The sequence below is a fragment of the Serinus canaria genome, chromosome 3, assembly GCF_022539315.1.
Source record: "Serinus canaria isolate serCan28SL12 chromosome 3, serCan2020, whole genome shotgun sequence".
NCBI lineage: Eukaryota > Metazoa > Chordata > Aves > Passeriformes > Fringillidae > Serinus > Serinus canaria.
In genome coordinates this window covers 72327548-72351870 of record NC_066316.1, presented here as the reverse complement: position 1 = coordinate 72351870, position 24323 = coordinate 72327548, and the positions used below count along the sequence as shown (strand labels likewise).

Genomic DNA, 24323 nt, shown 5'->3' with positions numbered 1-24323 from the left:
GTTTTTTGGGAAACACTCTATAATCAGTTTCTCTTCGTTTTGATGCAACAATAAAAAAGTTTCTGAAATAGCTGAGTTGTTGAAAAGAGATTTGCCAAATTTAGGCAAAATTCTAACTTTACTTTGATAAAGGTGACATGCAATGGTATCTGTACATTCTAAAGAGTAGCAGTTTGTGGCTTTATACAACAAAATGCTTTCCTACAAAACAATGATTCCCAGCAAGCAGAGATTCTTCTGATTCTTGTCTAACTTTAGAAATTCCAGCTCAAAGGATCTTAAGATGAATTCAAAACAATCAAGATAAAAGAAGATACAACTAATCTTGCAGATACCAAGGCTTCCATAAAAGATATAAAAGACATGCTAAAAACTACAGACTGACTATACATGTAATCAAACTTAGGCTACAGAAAGAAATATATGACAATAATTATTTGGCAGTTCTCTAAAAATAAATCTCCACAACTTTTCAGAAGTATGCTTAATTACTTTTTAACTTATTTTGTTTTCTCCAAAGCACATCTGGCTCTCAGTATCAATCACTGGAATGAAGATCTAATTGAAATCACTCCCTCTTTATGTTTTCTTCTAATTACTCTTTCATTTAAAAGTCTTAAAAGTGTGTGCCCACTCTACTCATTATTTCCCAGTTCATCTTAATTAGATGTCATTGCCAGCCTCAATGCAAAACCACTTTTGTCCAGTTCTGAACAACTCAATATCTTGTGCAAATAACCTAAAGGAATAGTTATAAAGCCCAATGAAATTTGCCTATATGATGGTATTTGGAGGAGTTGGAAGCAGAAAGTGAATGACAACTGAAATAGTCAACATACCTACCTAAAAAATTCCACCAAACCATAATGAAACAAATACTTCATAAGCTTTATTATTTTGAAAATAAATAGAACCAAGAATATGAACTGAAATTCTGTATTTTTTCCACTTGTTAATACATCATGTTTTCTAAATGAAAACCTGAATCAAGCATCTCAACGTACCTTGGTGAATCTATTCACTTGCACTGATTCTAAGCATGTTTTTAAAGAGACAGGGTGAGACAGTTTCCAAAACTGCAGTGATGTTTTCTGTCATCTTAGGTGTTTATGCAAATGTATTTTTCAATTATAATGGGACAGACCCTTAAATTTAAAAAAAAGTAACAGTTCAAAGATATCCTATATCTGCATTGCTTTACAATATAAAAAAAAATGACATGAATCCTCAGGGAGCAAAGGGGACACAGTCAGTTAACAGTGAGACTCTGAAGGAAAAACATCAAGCAATTCCAGAAGAAAGCACATCTATTTATTCTACAGGATAACTGTGAACTACAGGTTTTGTTCTGAATTTTATTTCAGTAAAGACAACTACAAAGGGTATTCTCTGATGGCCTGAATCTTTAAAGCAATCTCCAACCACTTAAAAAACCAAGACACTGCATCCTTCATTTACAACCCTGAAGAATAGTTCTTTGTGATGAACTTTGAACAGTCAAGTGTGATTGCTAGAAAAAAAAAAACTAAAATAAAATACAATTCACTGGGCCTTGCAAAACTTACTTTCTTTATTTACTGTAGAAGAAATCAAACATGTTTTCTAAAAGAATGTCAGTCATTGAACAGCATCAAGCCTGTTGGAGGACAATATAATCACTATGAAATAACAAAGTACAACTGATCAACAAGCAGCCCTGACTGTCAGCATGAAATGCAGAAACCCTTCCATTTGTTATTAACTTTTCAATTATTATTCTTCACTGCTAATAATTTCTGTAGCTACACTACTTCCTGAAAAATGAGTTGCTAAGTAGATAGGATCTCTTTAAAGACTATTTTTTAGTCAGCATATGATTTCCAAAGAAAGAGACTAAAACTGCATGTGATCAGAATCATTGGTCAGTATGATTTGGTGCATTCTAGACAAAAAAAAATTGTCTACAGTCTTACTGTGAACATATTGCATAAGGTTACACACTGCAAACTAGAACTAACTGGCACATTTTGGAAAAGCAAGCAAGACCTAGGGGTCTAGGGATTGAAAGCAGCTGAGAACTGGCTGAAGCAACCAAGCTCTTTGGGCTGACAAGAGGCTACGGCAGAGAAGAGTTATGCTGACTTGAATATTTAAAATTTCTTCTTGCTGGAGTGCTTACCTCAGGTATTGCCTGCCTTTTAGCCTTAAATGACAGAACAAAATCAAGAAAAGGGAGCTTTATTCATTCAAGATACCTCACATATTTTTAATTTACACCTGACCTGATTACACATGGTGGAAACAAGCGCTGGCAAAAATGAAAAGTGGGTAATAGGCTGTGCTACTGAAGTACAAAGAAGGCAGTCCTGGTCCCCAAACTTGTGAAAATTAAAACAATCATACTGGGTTTGTTTTTGCTTTTCCCTCCCAGATGTCTCAGAAGTTGATAATTTGTTTCTTTATGATTAGCACAGTTATTCAATACCCAAATATACTTGATACAATGAATGAGATTTCAAGTCGAAATCTTCTTATCCAGGGAAGCTCTTGATTAATAACTACTGGGAAAAGATATAGTAAACTTTTTGATCTGGATTACATGTTAAAGCATCCTGATAGCTAACTGAAGGAGATTTTCATAGTCAAGGGAAAAAGGAATGTTGCAGGGTTTTTCTCTCTCAGTGCCCAGAATGAAGTTAAAATTTCAGGAAACACAAAGAAATCACAAATGCTTATACCAAAAAAAAAAAAAAAAAAAAGGGATAGCTAAGAATGCATAGGAAAATAGGAAAATATATTAAACCTTTAATAAATTCACTTTTTAAATCAGTTAGTTTTACAGTAATATCAACATTTATGCTGATTTTAAAAGAAATACACATATGCTGCTACTGACTGTGCAAACCCTTGTAACTGCAGCATCAACCAAGTAATTTGTTAGAACTACTCATTACAGCAAGCAATGTCATAGCCTGACATCAAGGAACCTCTATTAGCCTAATATTCTTCCCATATCCCACAGAGAAAGAAGTTTCAGTATATTTTAAAAGAAGTCTTAGATTTAAAGAGAATTACCTATTAAAGACATTTATTTAAACAGTATAACTTTGAATTTCAGTTTCTATATTTTTAAGCACTAATAAAACATTTAAACATATCTATTTTCCTTAAGGTCTGAATTTAGTGAATGCAAAGACTGCACTACCTTGCAGAAGACTGCAGTAGACTTCATTTAAGGAGAGATGTTTAATCATGTTATAAATATGACAACAGTTTCAAATGAACTTACTAAGCACATTTAGTATTTAATAGGAATTTTGTCAACAATGAAAGGGGATGCTATAGGCAACACATTATCCCAGAGTTTATCAGAGCATTTCCATGGAGGATTAGTAAGAAAAGGCATTAAATCTTATATTTACAGTGGTTAAATACATTACTGATTTTAACCTGAATAACTCTGAAATAGCTGAGAAGCTCTGTACAAAAGCATAAAACCTCTTTCAGTAGTTCCTTGAAGAAAAACATTAGCACCCCTGTCAGCTGTATTTGCAACCTCAGAGATCATTCTAGAAAAAGGTTTGCTAACCCGTTTTTCTTCTAGGAGATCCATTACTAATGCAGTGCAGCTTCTGGAAGTAGAACAAATATTCATGAGGTGGCTTTCCAGTGATAAACAGGAGGAAACTAAGCATTGTTGCATATCAAGCTGACACTCATGATAGATAAAACAGAATATACAATCAAGCCCATAGATTATGGGGGGGAAAAGTCCATTTTATTTGTTCACAGGACAGCAGAAGACTGTTACTTGTTACATCAGTGCTGTACTATCAGAGCCTGAGAGACAAGGGAAGAAGTCTGAAATCCTTGGATAAGAGACTGGTTTTCAGAAATATAGTTGACAACAAAATTTAGTCCATACCATATAGTTTATACCTTCTCATTCATAATAAAAACACTAGAAAATTCCAGCAGACTGCAAACAATACACAGGACAACACAGAGCATCAAGCTGAAATTAGAACTACAAACTTAAAGCTGTGCAAATAAAATTTCTAGAATGACACATAAAAAAGTAACTATTAAAATAACAAAAATATGCAGCAAACTTCAAGCGGTTTTCCTCTTTAAGGGTCAGGAAAAGCAAAAGCAAAAAGAAATTTATTGTTTCTGTCAACTTTTTATTTCAGTTTACAACAACTAACACTTAACTTTAATATCTAGGAATACTGCTAAAAAAAATGAAGGCAATATTTTTCTATTGCTCACAATATATCCCTCTGTAAAAAGGCCTCCCCAAAATCAAAGTGTCCATCTGAATAACAATGCTCAACTCCACAGCTCAGGATTTATTAAAACAGTGGAATTGCTATATACAGAACACATTTTTCTTTAACACCTGAATTTTTAGGATCACATCTTATTGTGAATTTTGTCTCTGACCTTCAAGCAGGACAACTGAATAAAATATCCCATGAAAAAAATACAGAGCACTCCACTTCCTTCTCTGAGAGACAATTAGCAAATATTTTGCACAAATAAAAAAATATAGTAATTATAAAACAAATAGGAAACTTCAATATATGTTTGACATTTATTATAGCCTAATGTATTTGAATACATATCCTCATTTTATTTTTATAGTTTTTTTAATGGCATCTCAAATATTAGATATGTTATTAGTAAAATAAAAATAAAATTAGGATTGCTCTGAAATAATTAAATGTCAGGCAACTGATTACACATTAAATATTTGATGAATACTCTCTAAGAATTAATTTCTAATAGTTTAAAAATGTTTGACAGCTAATTAAGAGGATTAGTAATTGCTTTTGGATTTTTAAGGCCAGTAAAGAATACAATGCTTTTAGTTATTCTATTTTTTCAGTTCATCCTGTGAAGTAGCCTTTGCTTCCATTTGCTGTGTCTAGACTAGAACATGCATGATTTGAGCAATACTTATTCTTGTAAATCACATACTGGATTTCAGATTATTCTAAGTATGTTATTTATCCATTACAGCAAAAACTGCATACAGAATACAAAATAAGGACTGTATTACATTATCAAGAATGTTCTCTGCCAGGTATTGCTAAATTTCATGTCAAATGAAATGGCAAGACTGAATGGCCTGTAGTCTGCTAAACTTGGGAACAGTGCCAATAAACATCCATTTATACAAGATAGCTCTTGTCAGACAAACATGATATTATCATTATGAGGCTTAGATTAATCACTCTGCATCACACAGCAGTGATATAATATAGTTAAACTTCTGTCAGAAATTTCATTTATATGATGCAGCATTGGGAATTAAGTACTACATAAAATTAATTTCATTTATTAAAGAGATTAAAATCAGGCAATGATGATTGAAGAAATGAATTGTATATAGGAACTTCCACATGACAGAATGTCAATGTCTTCAGAGATCCAATTTGACCTATGGGTATTTAATATTTGTACCAGTGACCAAAAATTTAAAATATGAACATGCTGATTAAAGGTACACTTTGGAAACAGAAACACTCTGAAGGAATGGTAAGTGCTTGCAAGGACAGATCAGTTCCACACCACCACTTGGCTGACCTACAGATGAGCGTGGAGGTTTCAGGAACAAAGAGACCAGGTCATGTTTGGAGAATGGATTTTAAAAAGAACCAAGAAAAGCTCTTAAAAGTCGTGTTTTATACTGTTAATACTCAAATTATTGCATAAAATATATCTGATTTATGGTGTAAGGTGTAAGAACTGCTGTCCAGGTCAGACACACAGTCTGTCTAGAGCAATAGTTCCTTTGAACAGCAAATGCCTAAGGAAGAGGAGTGTGAATGTTCTTCCCAGTATTATCTCTTGGCCCCTGTAAGTTTGTCACTGAAAGACTTTCTGAGTAGCTTGATCTATCTCTAACAACAATAATTTGCTATTTAAATGAATAAAAATTTTCTCAGGGAAAAAAAATAAGTCAATGAAGAGAACTAGCATAAGATCCTGGGTCTAGAGCTCTAGGCAGGCCAATTCAGACATGAAGAATTATACATGTCAAAGCTGTAAACATTCTAGAAATTGTTACTGGAGATCAGACAGAATTCTGTGCATTGCTCAATTCCCTACATCACATTATAAACATTTCACAACAGCTGGTCCTTCTTGTACACAAAAACTATGAATCCATTAGTATATCCCTGCAGTATTTCTACAGCTCTGACTCATTCTGTTTAGAACCACAGTTGTCTGCAATAACATTTTCTTTCTTTTTTTTTTTTCCCCTAACAGTTGTAATGGTAGAAAACTGTGCAGATACAATTCCTGATGACAGTCACTTAAGCCTGCAAATGTAGGCTCTGTGTGCACACCTATATGAAGTTTGTACCTTAGCCATTAAAATTACCACTGAAGGAGAAAACTTCAGCACTTTCAGGCTACCTGAATTTAGCACTGTACTTGATTCAGGCACTGCTATTCCAGCCTCTGGTGTTTAATCCCAGGATGGAATTTTGGAAAGAAAGCAGAAAGTTAAGGAAAATAGCTAATTTCTTCATACCCAACTTGACTGCACTGTGCCGTGTCTTTCTTTATCTATTACACTTTTAAATCTTCAAAAATACTGGTGCTGAAAGTTCCTATGACAAAATACATGATGGCAAAACCCTTTGGTAAGATGTATATACATTACTCCTCCTAATATAGCTACTTCTGTTGGAAATATTTACTGCTAAGAAAGAAAAAGAAAATTTAGATTGAACAGTAATAGTTTTAATAACATGCTCTAATCGCTGAAATCTTTGGTATACTCATAAGTCTTCATATGTAAGAGCTTTAATTGCTCAGAGAAATGTTGCTGGCATATTACTCATTTTATGATTATTGATGGCTGTTTATGAACAGTTGCTGCCTTGGCAGACTGTATATCTTATTTGATTAGTATCTTTATTGTGCTAACTGTATATAAATAAAGATATGCCTCAAAGATACATGCTGTGACATAATTACTTCAATGCAGTACATTCACATTAGTTTAAACAGGAAGTTTCTGATGAACAGAGAACACAAAACCACAAATTCCCTCAATATCTTGAAAACTCCTTTTGTAGACAGCAGGTATTGGGTAACAGAGCCAGAATTAACAAAAGAATTATTTTTTATTGTAAATAAAATGAATATAATTTAGCTTTGTTTGTTGAATGGATCCTGAAAGAGGAAAAATGGAAGTATGTTGGGAAAAGTTACTGGGGGTGTTTTGCTACTGATTTCAGTATGACTAGGCCTTCACTCTATTTTTAGTATTCCCATTACTGATTTATTTATGTGTGACAGTGAAGGAGCCCTTAAGCTCAGTACTGCAGTAGCTAATTTGTGTAAAATACTAACAATAGTAATAAAAAATAATATTTTTCCCCAATATCTAGATCACACTTACATGCACAAGAAGTAAAATAATCCGAATTTACACTCATGAAATATGTGCATATGACATATACTGATCACTGGAAGACTTTATAAAGTTCTTCTGTCACTTCATTACAAGCCATTGCAAGACTCAAGACAGACACAAGAAGGTTATGAGATCCTTGGTTGAGAACACAATTCCCTCTCATTCATTGCTATATGTCCTGGTTTAGAAATGACACTCCCCAGTTTACTGCTCCCCACTGAGAGTCTCCAAACCATGCACTTCTTGCTTGCTTCTCCCCCTCCCACAGCCTCTCCTTGTGCTGGAGAGGAGAATTGGAGGCATAAAGGTGAAGATCGTGGGTTGAGATAAAAACAATTTACTGGAAACAGCAGTAAGGGAAGAAAACAAACAGTAACAGCAACAACACTAATGACACAGGGCACAAGAAAGAGGGGAACAATTCACATGCGATTGCTGGAACTGGTGTTACCAGACTACTCTGCTGCACCTATGTGAGCAGAATGAACCCCCTTCTCCCCAGAAGACACTCCCTTCCCCCTGCCCCCAGCAATGGTGTGAGTTGGTACAGAATAACCTCCAGGTCCCCTCTTGGCTACTGAAAAAATTAACCCAATCCTGGCTGGAATCAGGGCACTCTGGTCTTCACACCTTTTCCTTCTTATCTGGCTATAAATTTGTTCAGTTATTGACAGTCACACTTCTTGTTCTTGCTTGCCCAGACAATCATCACCAGCCTGGTTTATAAGTGCATTTTGCCTCATCTCCCACACTCTTCCTAGGTACTGATTTATAAGAATTTTTGAAATTCTGTTGGGAAAGATTCCATAATTTTGCATATTACACTTTCATGACTCAAGTTTCTCTGTAAGAACACTTGGAAGTGTGTACCATTAGTACCGATCTTGTCTACAGCTCTTCCTGAAAAAGGGATGATGCTTATATTTTCATATTAAAAGAGTAGTATTCCCACACAAGAATTCAAATTCTCTTGGGAGTTTGCTTAGAATAACAAGTATATTTCACATCAACCGATATAGTAACAATATTTTACTTGCATTTTTTATGAGTAGCATGTAAAGCTTACAATTTAAGTTCTCACTTTCATTTACCTCTCTCTTTCCCAGTTTCTTCCTCACTTCCTGAATCATGATGCCAAGTCATCACTGTTTTCAGTGAAGGTGAATGCCTCCCCATTCAAGCCATTTCTTCAGTGTAAAAGCAGAGAGATTTGTCCGCTTCATGGCACCTTCCCAGCAGATTCTACTGTGTAATTCTCTAAATAAGCCAAAGACTGCTCTCCCAAAGACCAAAGTCCTAAGTCTCACTGTTTACCATCACAACCTTCCCCTGAATACTGAGCTCAATCACAACTTAATTTGCCTTTCATGGAAATGGTTGGTGCCAGTTCTTGAGCAGCAAAGTAGGGGCTTGGTTGGACTCAATGCAGTCCCTAAGTGCAGCTTATAAACCTCATGGGTGGCCTGAATAATGCCACTATCCCAGATAATGGTTGCAAATGAAGTGGGGAGACCTCTGCCAGTATCCACTAGGGTAAGTCACAACCACTATGTCTGCCTGGACAGATAGTCCACAACAGATCTCAACCAGAACCTCCCTGTCCCTTCCTTCCTGCTCCCACCTTGAAGCAGACAGGAGCTGCACATGTCCAGTTTCACTGTGGGGCTCTGCACAGTCAAAGATCAACCTAAGAGAGAACACAACTCCCTCTCCACCACTTGCCTGCCTGTGCTTTCCAGTTCAGTGCATTCGATGCACTGCCTCAGAGATGAAATCCACTGCTCTATCCACAAGTAATAAGCATTACAGCACATCAAACCACATTCCTATCACACATATTCCAAACAGGTTTAGAACTTGTCTCTGTGACAGTTTTGTGGTTTCCATTGACACAGGAGTATGCTTTCTAATTAATTTAATTCAATTTAATTAATTAATGAAAAGTAAAATTAAAGATACAGGAGCTGTTTTCACTGACATACACAGCAAGTTGGATGAATACTTCTTTGACAGATATCTCAAAAAATATGCACTGCTGAAATAAGCATAAAATTTTTCTTCATTTCTTTGACAATAATTTTGACTATCTAAATAAGTACTAGTATTTTCAATTTTTTTCTTGTATTATAATTAAAAAACTAACACTATTTTTAATAAATGAAGAGTTTCAGTTTTTTTCTAAGAAATCTAATGAAAAAATGTTCAGCATTAATTAGTGCTACAGTAGAAACATGGGGTCTTCAAGTTCAAGTTTGATGTTATTTTTATAATACAGCAGATACTAGCATCCACTAGAAAAAGAGGGGCTTTTAAATATGCTATGTTATGAAATATAATGACATCAATTTATAACATAGTTAAAAAATATTTCTTATAGCTCTCAGAAGCATCTTGCCAAAAAGAACATAATTTACCCTGATTTCTCCATGTTTTAGAAATCTCATTCTGCCAACTGTAACATCTATGCTCCATTCTTAATTACTAAGACTGAATGAATCTTTTCACATTCTCTTCAGAGGTATATAATAAACTAACATATTTTTTATAACTAAAAACAGACACAAGAACCAAAAACCCTCAGAAGATTGTAATTCACAGGTCCAAAATACTGAAGAGTTTATAGGTATACTTGCCAGTGCAAGAAAATATCTCCCATATGTATTAAAACTTTTACAGTAAGTATCTTCTCTAGGTTCATGGGGAGAAATCAATTGTGAAAAGAGAAAAAACCTTATTTTTCATGGGAACTTAAAAAGACTCTGCTAAATCTAATCTTTAGATTTCAGTTGATATCACCAAATACAAATGCCACACACAGCACAGAATTAAGAATTGTTATGGAAATATTCTTTCAGCAGATATAATGGCATATTCCTTGAAACTGGTGGTTTAGAGACTTCCTTAGCTGCAAACATGAAGGTTACTGTCAAGTAGTGCAAGTTGCATAAAACATAATTATCAGCTTTATCTTAACAAACTGAAAATAACAAGACTTTGCTCTTCCTTTACTATTACTCCTCCTGTTCCCCTATTCAATTCAGCAACCTCATATGACTTTTCAAAGCAAAATCTTCCCAGAAGCTCAAAAATGCTGCATCTATTCCCGTATCAATTCCAGTCTGAAAAGACTACCAGTGTAAATTATTCACTTACCTGCTTTTCAGCTTGTCCATATTCTGACCCTTGGGGTGACAAGAAGTGACAAATATGACCATTGTTTTTTGCCTTTTCTCGAAGAGCCATAGCAGTTCTTACTGTAGCATTTCTAGCATGAACAAACACCATCACCTTCAGACAGAAAGAAACAGGGCCAATGAGAAATTTAAAAAAGGTTTAATCAAATAATGAAAACACTTTAATTACAAAATATTGCCTATGGGAATGACAAAAACTAGTTAATACATGACATACTGATGAAAACTAATGCCACTCAAAGGCAATTAAAGGATGATCCTGTCTACATTGTTATTTAGTATTTTCAAAGAGTTTTTGAGAAGATTGTATTTTTAAAAAAATCTAAAGTCTTTAAAAATAGAGAACAATTGTTGGCCATAAACAGTTCATGTTAACAAAGCACTGAGATCAACATTAATGTAAAGAGTTGTGTTATCTGACACATCCTAAATGATCTGGAAACAAATACTGGGCTGATAAACATTCTGCTGCTACAACTTGGCTATGTGAGAAAAGAACAACCAATCAAACAGAAGAGAACTCTGCAATGCTCACAGTTAAAAGCCCACAAGAATATTACCACTTTTAACCGTAGGACCACTAATGCAATATTCAAAAGCCATGAAAACACTAATCAAACTGTTTGAGAGGAATGTTTTTACTTTTTTTTTTCATGCTGTTGAGAATGTCAAGAGATCTCAAAAAAGAGTTGGAGTCTTTTACCTAAAAACAACTGAAGTATTCTTTCTTTCTTTCTGGTTACTGCCTGCCATAATGTATGTCTAGATACAATCCTGTGAGCTTTAGAAACTTTGATAGCACTCAGGATACACACTTCAAGAACTGAAATGGGACAGATGGATTGGGACCACATTGAGTTCCCTTTCTCTTCTGCCTATTATACTCAATAAATTTCAATAAATTCATCAAGTATAAAAAAAAAAAAGCACACATTTCTGCTTTTAGTCAGCAGAGTTTTGGAATGAAACTTCAGTTATGATTTCTAAAGCTTCTGCCTACATGTATGACAATCTCTGACACCACAGCAATCATTCATTCACTAAGACCTTAGTATGCAGACAATAACTAAGAAACGAGCATTGTGAAACTGTCCTCTACCCAGAAGCCTTTCTACAGTTCTTATAGACACTTAATTTTCAGATGTGCAGCACTTTTCTTTGATATTTATCTGCCACTGGGTTAACAATGTACAGCTGAATTCATTGGCTTTTATGTATTAAATGATCACATATCAACACCTGAAAAAATTTAAAGTGATTGCAAAATTGTTGACTAAAAAACCAGAACTTTTCAGACAGACAACAATCTCTGTACATCTTGTTACATCTTGTAATCTCTGTACATCACAACATGTTTTTAAAGAACCAGCCCAAGTTAAAAATTGACATGTAACACCTTGTTGGATGCTTTTTTCCCAATAAAGTCAGTAAACATGAATCAAATATACTGTAAGACAGCAATATAGTCATAGCAGGGTTAATTTAGCCTGTCCTAACTGTGTCAGAGAATATTATATTTCAGTGGCAAAATCTCTGCGCATTACATTATGCAAATAAGTTAGGAAAAGTAATTTAGAATAGAGAGAAGTGGTTCCACAGTTACAAGCTGTGTAATTAGATCTGTACTTTGCAGTTCAAAGCCAGCTCTGGTGTATATAGCCCTAGTGCTGAAAGTGTCTGCTGCTGCTCTCCTGAAACCAAAGCTTTTAAATAATAAAAAATACACAAGAAAGGAGAAAGCAAATGTCTCTAGCTAGGTTACCTCCTCAGAATTTTCACAAAGTATAAAACAAATCAAACCTTTTACCGAAAACTTTGTTTAAAATTCACATCAGGAACTGCTTGCATTCCCCAAAGAGTTGCATATTCCAGGTTTTAATCTTTATGAAACATGCTAGTGCATCACCAAAGCACAGAGAAGTGTGCTATTATTACTAAAAATGTATAATCAGGTACTTGAAATATCTTGAAATACATTTCTTCCGCCTTGGACAGCAAAGATGCTTGGATTAACTTTTCCCCCTGGAAAATACATATCTCAAACTGACATTCTCTATGATAGCTTAAAAATGTTGTATCATTTTTTTGGGAAACATGCTGACTCTTTCAGTTATCTTTCCATCTCCTACTAAAAGTGCTGGTTACTTGAATGCTTGAGTTTCAGCAATTCTCTTACTGAATATCTCTCCTCGATGAGAGAAGGCCTAGGTTTTGCCAGCCACTTTGCATCATACCTTTCAAAGAAACTAAGACTAAAGAATGAATTTATTTAATTCAACATTGATATGATGTGGTAATGAAACAAGCATCTATATTTTAGCCTCAAGACACTGTTTGGCTTCACACAGCTAAATCCTTATAACATGCTCTTTTATGTGGCTCTTGATCTGGGTATTACTTCTACTGAAAATGAACAGTAAGGGATATTGATCAACAGATTAATCTGTCCAAACATTTTCTGCCTTGAGGTCAGCATGAAAACTCCTCCAAGTATTTTACAAAACTCAATTCCTAAAAAGGTTTCAACACTTTTCCCCAAGGACTGCTAATGGCACCTATTTATGTTAAAAACATCTCCCTCCACATGATTAAATAGAACCACCTTACAGACTAAGTAAAACTCTAACATGTAGGCTAATTCTAAAGAGTAATAAAACTGCTTTTCTCTTGTGCTGTGATTTCTCCCTAACTGCCAAGACACAGTTCAAAATTGCAATGTCCAACATTTAAAAATGAAAAGTATATTACATCCAGAATATACATGAAAACAACACACAGAGCTCACTAATGGCTCTTGATCAAAAATGATGCTAAATTAGGATATCTTAGATTACCAGATCTATGTAATAGCATAGCAGTCTATAAATGTGATTTCCCATTCCTCTCACCAAATCCAGTAACTCTTGAAGAACTATCCAGAACTAATAACTAAAAAAACCAGCAATAAATAAGAAATTTCATAAGTTGATCTATACTAAAGCTTAAAAAGTTTAACTTAGAAATCTTATTTTTGCTTTAGCAGATTATTGTATTTTGCATATTAAAGTTCTTCCGCATATTAAACAACACCATGGGAATGGAAAAAGCTGAACAAGCTGTCACTTACTAAGGCAGCAAGAGAATTTGAATTTACTTTCTAATTTTTTTAATTAATGTTAGTACATCTTGTAATTAAAAGAAATATTGATATAATTTGCATGCGTACTAAGATCTTTTACTACAGAAAACTGAAGGATTACTAAGCTGCCTACAAACCAGTGCTAATGAGACAATTTTTATATCCTCCCTTTTCAAAAAAAAAATTCACAATGTAAAGGCAGACTGCATTTACTCATTGCATAACATTAAATAATGTGGATTGGAATATAAGAATTTTCATTCAAGGTTAAGAAGTCAAATAAAATTAAAGAGAAATATTTAGGAAACTGTGCTGAAGAACAAAGCTGCACAATACCATACAATATTTTAAGAGAAAACATTAATTAATAACAAAGAAATATATAACATTTCATCAGCTAATCAAAACAGTGATATATTTTGAAGTCTTGATAGACTGCCATTAATCACTCTCTATATTTTGATTTATTCACTCAAATAAATTACTTCTGATCATCCCTGTTTAAACAAAACCTAGGATTTTTCAAAACACTCTATATAATCTCATAAAAAAATCTATTTAACATCACTATTTATCTAAATACCTTTCTATTTTGATATAATAGGTTTTAGGGTAATTACTCCACTGTGCAGGTATTTTTACTATTGCAGTGTGCACTTGCTCATTTATTTATCTGCAATAATAGTACCGTTTAAAGACATGTGCTCTGTAATTTCAATTTCTGTATTTATTTTAATGTGGAAATGTATATTTCCTTAAAATGTGACTACCCCAGTGAATGTTTTATTGCACAGTCCCATCTAATTTTTTTATTGCTTATGAATCACAGAATATTTTGAGTTGGAAGAGAATGACAAGGATTATCAAAGTCCTCCTCCTGGCCTGGCATAGGACAACCCCAAGAATCCCACCATGTGTCCAAGAGCATTGTCCAAATTCTTTTTGAATTCTGCAGGGCTGATGCTGTGACCAGTTCCTGGGGAGCCTGTTCCAGTGCCCAAGGACCCTCTGTGTGAAAAACCTGTTCCTAATATCCAACCTAAACCTCCCCCAGCTCATCTTCATGCCATACATGAAACTATGTAAAGGGCTCTGGTAAGGACATTATATTGGAAGTTCTTTATTTTCTTCCAATGGCCCTTCCTTAATTTTGCCTTGTATGTTCTACATATATCCATAAAAAAATGCTCTATTACACAACTTTTGGAATACTATCATATTTCTTATTCTTAATTTCCATTTCTATTACAGTGAAGATATGGATAAGACTAAGGATAAGTCTTTGTTATGATTTTTCCCATTTGCCCCAGGGACTCTGGGATTCCTTGGCACATCTTACTAGCAAGACCAAGGCAAAGAGGACATTGAATAGCTCGGTGTTACAGATGTTTTATGTCACAAGGTTTGCTGCCCCATTCAGTAAAGAGCCATCATTTTCCTTAGCTGCCTGCTTGCTGCTGCTGCTGTACTTGTGGAAACCCCTTTTACTGTTGTTTACACACCTTGCCAGAGTCACTTTCAAACAGTTTGGCTTTCCTAATCCTATTTCTGCATGCTTGGACAGTGGTTTTATATTACTCCTGGGTCTTCTGTCCCTGTTTTACCCACTCTTATCATGTTTGGAGTTTCTTTCTCATCCACACTTGCCTTGGGCCATTTTGCTTGATTTCCTGCACATCAGGATGGGCTGTTCTTGAGCTTAGAAGATCTGATTTCTGAAAATCCCCTAGCTCTTCCAGACCACCTATCATAGAATTCTTTCAAGACTTCTGAAAAGGGCAAAGTGTTCTTAAGCAGCCCAGGACAATGCAGCTTTTTGCCTTGTTCCCTCCATTAGAACCTTGAACTCCACCATCTCATGGTCACTGCAGCCAAAACATTTCCCAGCATTCAGATCCCCAACCTGTCTTTCCCTTTTTGTAAATACAAGGTACAGCACAGCAACAACCTTCAGCAGCTCCTCAATCATCTATGTTGGGAAATTGTCATCAATGCACTCCAGAACCTGGATTGCTTTTGCTCTGCTGTGCTGTCTCTCTAGCAGACATTGCAGTGGTGAAGTCCCCCCCAGAAGGTCAGGGACTACAAACATGAGGCTTCTTCTAGTTGTCTGAAGAAGGCCTCATTTACTGTAGCAAAATCAACACTGCTTATGTCTATCTACTGGCTAATCCTCCTCCTAAACTCTCAGCTGGCTCATCATCCATCCTAGGCAGAGCTCCAGGTAACCCTGCTGTGCTCTCTCACACAAGCTTCTTGCTGCCCTAACCTTGACCTTGCTCAAGACTCTATTTCCATCCATTGCAGCACTCAGTCATGTGAGGCACCACATCACATCTCTGATCTCAATAACATCTTAGCTCAGCAATTAGGGATGCAAATCCCTAATTTCTCCCTTTTGTTCTGTATGCTGCATGTAGCAATATACAGGCATTTCAGAGAGGCACTCAGCTATGCCCGTGTAAAATGTGACATTGCATCCTCAGATGCTATGTAAAACTGAAAGATAGAGGGGTGTGCTGTCATTCCCAGGCTATGGATACAAGGATGTATTTCAAGGCTATGGATAAAACAGCTATGGACTAAGTGACACTGAGCCTCTAGCATTAAAATAGGAAACTCCCATGACATCAAACTTTTACATTGGAGAACAGCCAGTGTGCACGCAGCAGTACTTATTGGGAGGATGATTTAAGTGAAAATTACTTGCCCACATGAAACTTGACAACTCTGCCTTTAAACAACAGTTATATACATTTTCCACCAAAGAAAACCTGTTTCAGAACACTATAATAGGATCTGTGCTATCTTCCATTTGTAGCATTAGCCAAATATATCACAAACTGCAGAGGAGAAATGAATAGAGTGAAAATTAAAGCAGAGGGTGAATTAAAAATAAGACAAACAAACAATACTTTACTGACTTCTACAGGTAATGGAAATTATTCTGAATTTTAATTGACAGGATAGAAATAGAAATAGCAATAACTATTCTTGTATAGAAAATTAAGCAAGAATAGCTAGTCTATTACTATGCAAATATATGTCATTAGGCAGTTAACAATTGCATTTTTGCAGATGCCAATGGACTTGAATGACAATTATTATTCAAAATTATAAGCAGCTTTTCACTGTATCTTTTTTTAGAAAAAACAAGATCATGCAATAATTTGTTTCAAGCATTTCCCTTTGTCCTGTTTTGACACCAACTATTTTGACTTTATATAACAAAATATGTTTCTGTGGTATAATAAGCTATATTTTCAATAAATATCAGCCTAGATGAAGAGTTGTCATGTTCACCATGTCTCTTCTTATGTTTTTAAACCTACACTCACATGTCTAACATTCATAATATGCAAAAATGACCCAGGAGTCAGTAGTCATAAGCAGATTCTGTTCAGCTTTACTAAAGAAAAGGAACACTGAAGATACTGGAGAAATCTTAATATCTATTCCTGTTACTTTTATGTAAGCAAAAAAAAGATTAAGAAATTTGCCACATTGCAAGATGCCATCTCTATCTTCTGGGTTTGGTAACATAAACCTACTAAACAACTAAAAGAACAGTCACGATTTCTAATTTATTTTTTATCAGCATTGATTTAAAGACCTTTATCCAGATTTTTGCTCCTAATCAATAGGTTTTCTATATTATCAGAAAAATAAAGAACTGCTTTTAAGGACAAGCAGGGTTTTTCATATGAAATTTACTAAGTTATGAAGAACTTAAATGATGCATTTATTGTTAATGGTAATAAACTGTGCTCGAAAAATCAAATCTTGTTCCTAAACCCATACACGACATACCTAGTCCTTCACAAAATATCCTAGCCTAAATAAGAGTATCATAAATACCTCATGAATAAAAGGCATGCAATTATCCAAATGTAATATATTCTGGAATCACCTTTTCACCAGTAGCCACAAAGAAAACAACACCACAGAATTACATAAATGAGAAACTTCATAGTCTGGAAAGCGATTAGAAATATAAAGTCAAAAGGGTTTTTCTGATGCATTTTAGTGAAAATTCATTTTCCATCCTCATGGATTCCTCAAAATACCTTATTTTCTACAGCAACCTATGTTTCTGTGTATTTCTAATTGAAACCCACCAATGACATTACCATTAGATTCTCGGCTTACACCTCCTAAAAGTCCGTGACAAGTGTTATGTCTTGGTGGAAAGTAGCTGCCTTGGTAGCAATTTATAGATGTTTTGACAAAAATCAGGTATTTTATTTACATAGTTGATACTATCATGATAAATTAAGCACATAGACCCTTTTCTTTCAGAGCTACAGGGCAAGAATTTTCAAAAGCTTTGAACCACTGACAATGCTTAACATATCTTTTGGAGTATCATTTAACCTTGCCATTAATTCTTACTGAAAAATAATGTGCAGCTGACAGAAATGCACAGACTTAACTTCCTACAATCTTCTAGACTGCTAATGATCTGCAGTGTCAAATCTGAAAAACAGCTTTTAATACAGAGCTACTAAAACTGATCATATATGGCTGCAAGACTGGTCAAGCTGCCTTTGCCACACTTGCAGTAAATCTGCAACTCAACACTTAGGTCATCCACAAGAAGCTAACTGGGTCAGGATGTAACTATCAATTACTTCATTCTAATAAAATTTTAGGCTATGAGAAGTTGCTCATCTGGAATTAAATTTGTTTTTTTTTTTTTTTTTTGTTTTAATGATTCAATGCAAATTCATAATATTAGAAGAAGAGTAATTCTAAACAGTAGCACTTGCTAACTCAAATAGCTGTAATTACCAATACTGACAACACCGTGTAGCTGTGCAGGACTGCAGACATAAACTGAACACCTCATGTACTCATAACTAATGAGAAGATATTAAATTGGTGTTTCTGGTCTACATAAAATCATTGTGAACACCTGAGTACACATATACAGACAAACTATTATATAAATACAAGCATACAGGCAAAAATTAGCATACTGCATAGAAACATTGCACACAAACATTTGGAAGGCTCCCTAATTGAAGAGTTATGGGGTTTTATACACATAACTTGTTATGGCATCCATTTCCAGCAATTTCCTCAGTGGCTCATAAAGGCAGCTGACAGGGTATATGTTGAAAATCAAACAAATTTGGGCAGAAAATATAGAGAAAAATACTATACACATATCATTTGACAATATTATGAAACATCTGGTATAAAGCACTTTTTGAAGTGCACAGCACATCAATATACTATTTTCAATTAAAATAAGAAACAAAATTTCATTTAAACAGGCATAATATTATACTAACTATTATATCTTTAAAGTTGAAAAGGCAGTTATTGTGGAAATGAAGAACATAAATAAATGATGAAGAGGCAGAACATAAAATTTGTGCACCATCACTGAATAACTTTGTGATTTTGTTAAAGAAACCACACGTAGAAATGGGCCCTAATTGTGCAAAGACTGCAAAAGAAAATGATACAAAACCTCAATTCTTCATTTAATCAGCTGACAGAGAAATAACATTTAAAAATCATCAGTCATATTTCAGTTATCCTGCCAGGTCACTTTACATTCTGTATTTGTCTATTTTTATTCATACATGTGCACACATATAAATGTAGAAGCAATATACACACATATATATGCAAATAAGCTTCACCAGATGATGAAAGAGAAACAATCTGTGCAGACACAGAGGTACAAAAACTCAAGCTGAAATCAACTCTTTAAGCTCTAAAATGAAAAGAAGAGAAAGCCCGAGTCTAGATGAAGAATACATGTTAATAAACTCTGTAAATTCTCAGACATGTTTGTCCAAAGCATGCTATAAACACTATTTCACCAAGGAAAAAAATACTAGGACAAGCCTAATCCTCAAGGTACTAAGTCCCAGAGAGACCTTTGAAGAAAATAATGTTTTATTAAATCTTATCTCAAGACATGGCTATAAAAGCATTGTCAACAGCTCCAGTAACTAAGCTTATTAAACTTTTATCTTCACACGGCTTCTGCAGCCAAATAACAGCTGGAAAACTGATAATAAAGAAATTTAATCCATCATTTTTATGGATGAAATTAATACCTGTCAAATTCACTGCTGACAATTTAATATAATAGATTTAAATTAACTACTCTGTTTCTTTTTTAGTTTAAGATAGCTCAGAAAAACAAGATGACACTTCTAAGTATTGCAAAGTTCAAGTCAATTGTTGTACATAGAGAACAATTACAGACAAAGTGAATGCTTTATGTGCAATATGCATCACAGAACCAGTTCTGACTATACAAGTTTAAGTACAATTTGCTTCTGATCTGAGACAACAAAAATCCTAATTTGAAAGAGTAAACTATTAAAAATCTGTGCAAGGTGACACTTAGAAATCATTCTAAAAATTTTTAAAAATTTATTTCACCTCAAAATTATTTCTAATGAACTAAATGCAGACCAGTAGTGTAAGACAACTCTTTAATTAAGAACATAAATTCTAATTAATCAAGCAATCTTGATCTCCAGAAAACTGCATAGTAACCACCCAATGCATAGACTAATTAAAAATGTTACAACTATACATGGCTCTATTCTGCACGTTCATTTAATTTTAATAGATAGAAGGTAAAAGCTTGTGACAGGTAAATCAGATGCAGTTGAGACAATACTGCAAAAGCAGAAGAGAACACAGTCCAGCCAAACCTAAAAAGCTAGCTCAAAGGAGAAGAGTAAAAGCTCAGAAACTAACAATGTACTTCAAAAAGTACTTTCTTCAAAAGGTTGAAAAAACTGAACTGAAATAAGCACAAAATGGGCAATTCAAAATCACCACTCACAGTGCCTCAACAAGAACAGATTGTTTGTATAAAGCTGTGCATTGCTACTTTTCATCCACATTTTTCATCCTAGTAGTGAGACTTCTAGCATGTTAATTCAAAAAAGGGTTGTTGTATCTCTACTGGCTTGCAGTTATTATCTTTAGTTAAGTGGAGTTGTTGCTAATTTTGCACAATTACTACTACTGCGTTCCTTTTCTGATGTTGTGTTGAGGTTTTCAAAACCATATAGCATTTCAAAAATCCAAGCCCTTTGCAATAGACAAGTCAACATCTTTTCCCACCAGAAAAGCTGTTCCTTGCACAGTGAAACCACTTCTAAAGCCATGATGTCCCCTCAGTATTTATGTACTGACACCCTGAACCTCAATGTACTTATCTACTGACACCTTGAACCATAAACAGCCAGGGAATGAGAACCACAGAAAGGTGTCAGAGCTCCTACAGAACAGCCAGCTTTTGCTATGGACTAAAAAAACCAAGCTCAGTGAGAAAATGAACTTTCAAGGAATCACAGAATAAGCTGAGCCAGAAGGGACACTCATGGATTGTCAAGTTCAGCTCCTAGGGTTACCCTGAGTACCAGAGCTAGTGAAAGAGAAGATACTGTCACATCAGACTTACACAGAAAAGTCCCAAAAGCAATGGGAAAACAGCAACTATTGTCTTAAAAAGGAAAAGAGGTTTCAGAAGATAAGAGAATGCCAAAGGCACTCCAAGTTAAAAACTGTCATAAACAGACAAAATGGCAAAGGAGCAAAGTGCATTGGATTTGTAACCAGGACTGAAACTTAGATACCTGTGACTGAAGATGAGTAACAGAGTATTTTAAGTCAGCAAAAAAAAGCCATACAGGAGAATCAGGTGCAGAGAGAAAATCTAAGAGACCTGCTGAAACTACACCAAGGGCAAAGAAAACACAGGACTTCTTTTGAAGGTTTAAGCAATATCAAAGAGAATCACTTATAAGAAAAGAATAACAAGAAAATGAAGAAACAAAAGAGGTGCATAGTCTGAGGAGAGTGGCAAAAGAAGAGTTTCATGACTGCAGTTTGAGGAAGAACCTCCTTCAAAAGCTTTCAAGGACTTCAGCAAGAACTCTTCTAATTGATAATACAAGAAATTTATGGGATGTTTTGCTTGAAAGAATTTCAGACTAAAAAAAAAAAGAAAGAAAAAAGGAAAGAAAGCAAAGAGTAAGGTTCTGACAAACTTATTACAGCAAAAACATTAAAGAGGTGATGGGGCCAATGGGAGAAATGTGAGATCATCTCCTGGTAACCAAGCTAATGAGATAAACCAGCAAAAGCTCAGTAACAGGAGGAGACATAATGGATGTGAATTTATGAGTCAAAGTGAAAAATACTTATCTCCCTAGGATACTAACTTAAACAACTGAACCTTGACAAAGAGAGCAGCAGTTCAACATATTAGATAAAGGAATTTACCATGAAATCAAAATTTACATGATATGTTTTAGGAATACCCAAAATCTTATACTATGTTATTTCTCAAAAATCCTAAAAATTTCTCAAATTTCTCAAATCATAACATGACAAGGGTGTCATGCTATTGTCATAAATTGTTGATAAATACAGTATGATATGCATTGTCCTAAACTGTTATTGGAAGGAAAAGATTAAAAGTGGAAGAATGGTGAGGAGGATGGCAGATTCACTGAAGTGACCCTGCAGCTGGGATTGCCTAGGCCTGCAGATTAACAGTATGGGAAATCTCATATATCATGTCTACTGCTGTTTATGCTCTGTTTTGAGAACCAGAATATCTGTGTTGATGTAACATAGGTACTCACAGAGACTTGGAGGCACTCTCATGGACAAGCCTGAGATTGCTGTCCTGAGAGAGAGATCAAAGCTCAGAAATCATAAAAAACACATGAATTCCACAGCAGGGTGGTACAATATGTGATAAATGGGTGCAAACAGCAGCCCCACTGCCCATCAGCATGGGCTGAGCCTGGCAGTGCCTGTGCTGCCCCTGGTGTGTCTCTGCTGCCCAGGTGCTGCTTCAGGGTCCTCCAGTTAGCAAGGTAATGAAAAAAAATGAACTCTTCACACTTCAGCCTGGGTTTGTGATTGTTCTTACCACCTGCCTGTGTCAACACACACCTGGCCAGTAATGTAATGTTTCATTTTATTATAGAAATTATGCTGGCATGTGCACTCTTCAGTCACTGTCTTTGTTGATCTCGTGAGGTTCTCCACAGGTTGCCTCAGAAAGGTGCTACTTGCACCCCTGAACTTGCTGCCATTAGATGCCCTTCTTACTATAAAATGTGATTTTTTTTCAGCTTTGTATCTGAAATAATTCTTTTGGCTGATGTGGCCCACTACTGGTGACTGTCTGAAAAAATACAGCTGTAATAACACTGAGAGAATGATAATTTTCAGTCACTTAGCCTTCACCTAGTCTTTAAGTGAAGAGCATCCTGGAACAGAAATGCTGGAAAAATACTCCACCTGCACACCTGCAACTGAGCATGGAGTCATATTTTCTGACAAAGGGTGCAGAATTTTTTTCTTTCTTAATTTAAAGTATCCTTGGTTTATTAAGAGGTAGAAATAAAACTCTGACAGTGCAAATTAGTCTAGGAAGATCTAACATATTTTTAGATTATGACAGAACACAGCAAATTTTAAGTATAACATGAAAACAAATATTCACCAACTAATATCAAGCATGGAAGGACAGTCCCAGAAAAACAGACTTAACAGCACCAGAGGTTCTCACTTAAAGCTGTCTTAGGACATAGGATCTGCCAGAAAAAACTTCCAACAGACCTCTATACTGTTAGCAATCCTTCCAAATGAGCACACTGATTTGAAAAGTACTTGGAAACCTTTGGGACATTTTCTCATCTCTTTTAGTCAAAACAGGAAGTTTCTGTAACAAAAGCACTAAAAAGTCAGTAGGGCAAGCCACTTATCAAACTTCCTCAAGTTAAACAAGAGGGGAATTGTACTATAATACAAATGTTATTGTTTCAGTTGCATTTGGTAATTCAAAGTGAAGCCTACAAATGAGATACCTCATTAGTTTGAGCAGATGGATCAAAATTAAAGACTGAATCACCAATTCTTAATTTCCCAGTAGCCAGGAAGAGTTGGAAGTCTTGCAGAGGATGAATGTTGAAAAATCAAGATAAAAAGATTCTCTCCATCTGTCAAAACACATGCCTATAGAATGCAACTACTCCTACCAACCATAGCCTTAAAAAATGGAAATACATGTACATCTAACAAAAACACATGGCCCTGTAACTCTAGCCAAACACCACACTGCAACCTACAATATGGCAGTGACACATCAGCAGAAGAGTAAATTATTTCATTCTGCCATGTGAGAATTCTTTGAGAATGAGTTAACAGAACTGTAGATAAACAATGCTGAATTTAATTCATTAAGACGTTCCAAAGACTCTGGTCAAGAATCTTAAAAGAGACAACATTGTGAAAGCTTGATGGCCACAGGAAGATCTACATTAACTCAAGCAAGTTTAGAGAGGGAAAGTGTTTTTCTCTGGTTCTGGTATTTCTTTCTTGCATTTCAGCATAAAACAGAACAGAAGTTTTAGGCTCTCTGGAGCATTGCTAATGAGAACTGTGTCTGTCATACATTATTGCCTGAATAGATATAAATTCTCAACCCTGTCCTGAATGTTATCCAGATACACAACACCTATGGAAATTTTTTCTTAAGCATTTGGGGGGGAAGAGATGAAAATATCTTTTAAAGAAATATATTTAGAAGCAA

General features: G+C 35.0%; 1 protein-coding gene across 2 annotated transcripts in view; it reads right to left on the bottom strand.

Annotated features, from left to right (window-relative positions):
• ASCC3 (activating signal cointegrator 1 complex subunit 3) overlaps positions 1 to 24323 on the bottom strand; it is a 252139-nt gene that overhangs the window by 118952 nt on the left and 108864 nt on the right. For both annotated transcript variants that reach the window (XM_030235642.2, XM_050973217.1), the window contains exon 14: positions 10571 to 10705. In XM_030235642.2, coding sequence (XP_030091502.2) covers positions 10571 to 10705 — 135 coding nt within the window. The remainder of the gene's footprint in view (positions 1 to 10570; positions 10706 to 24323) is intronic.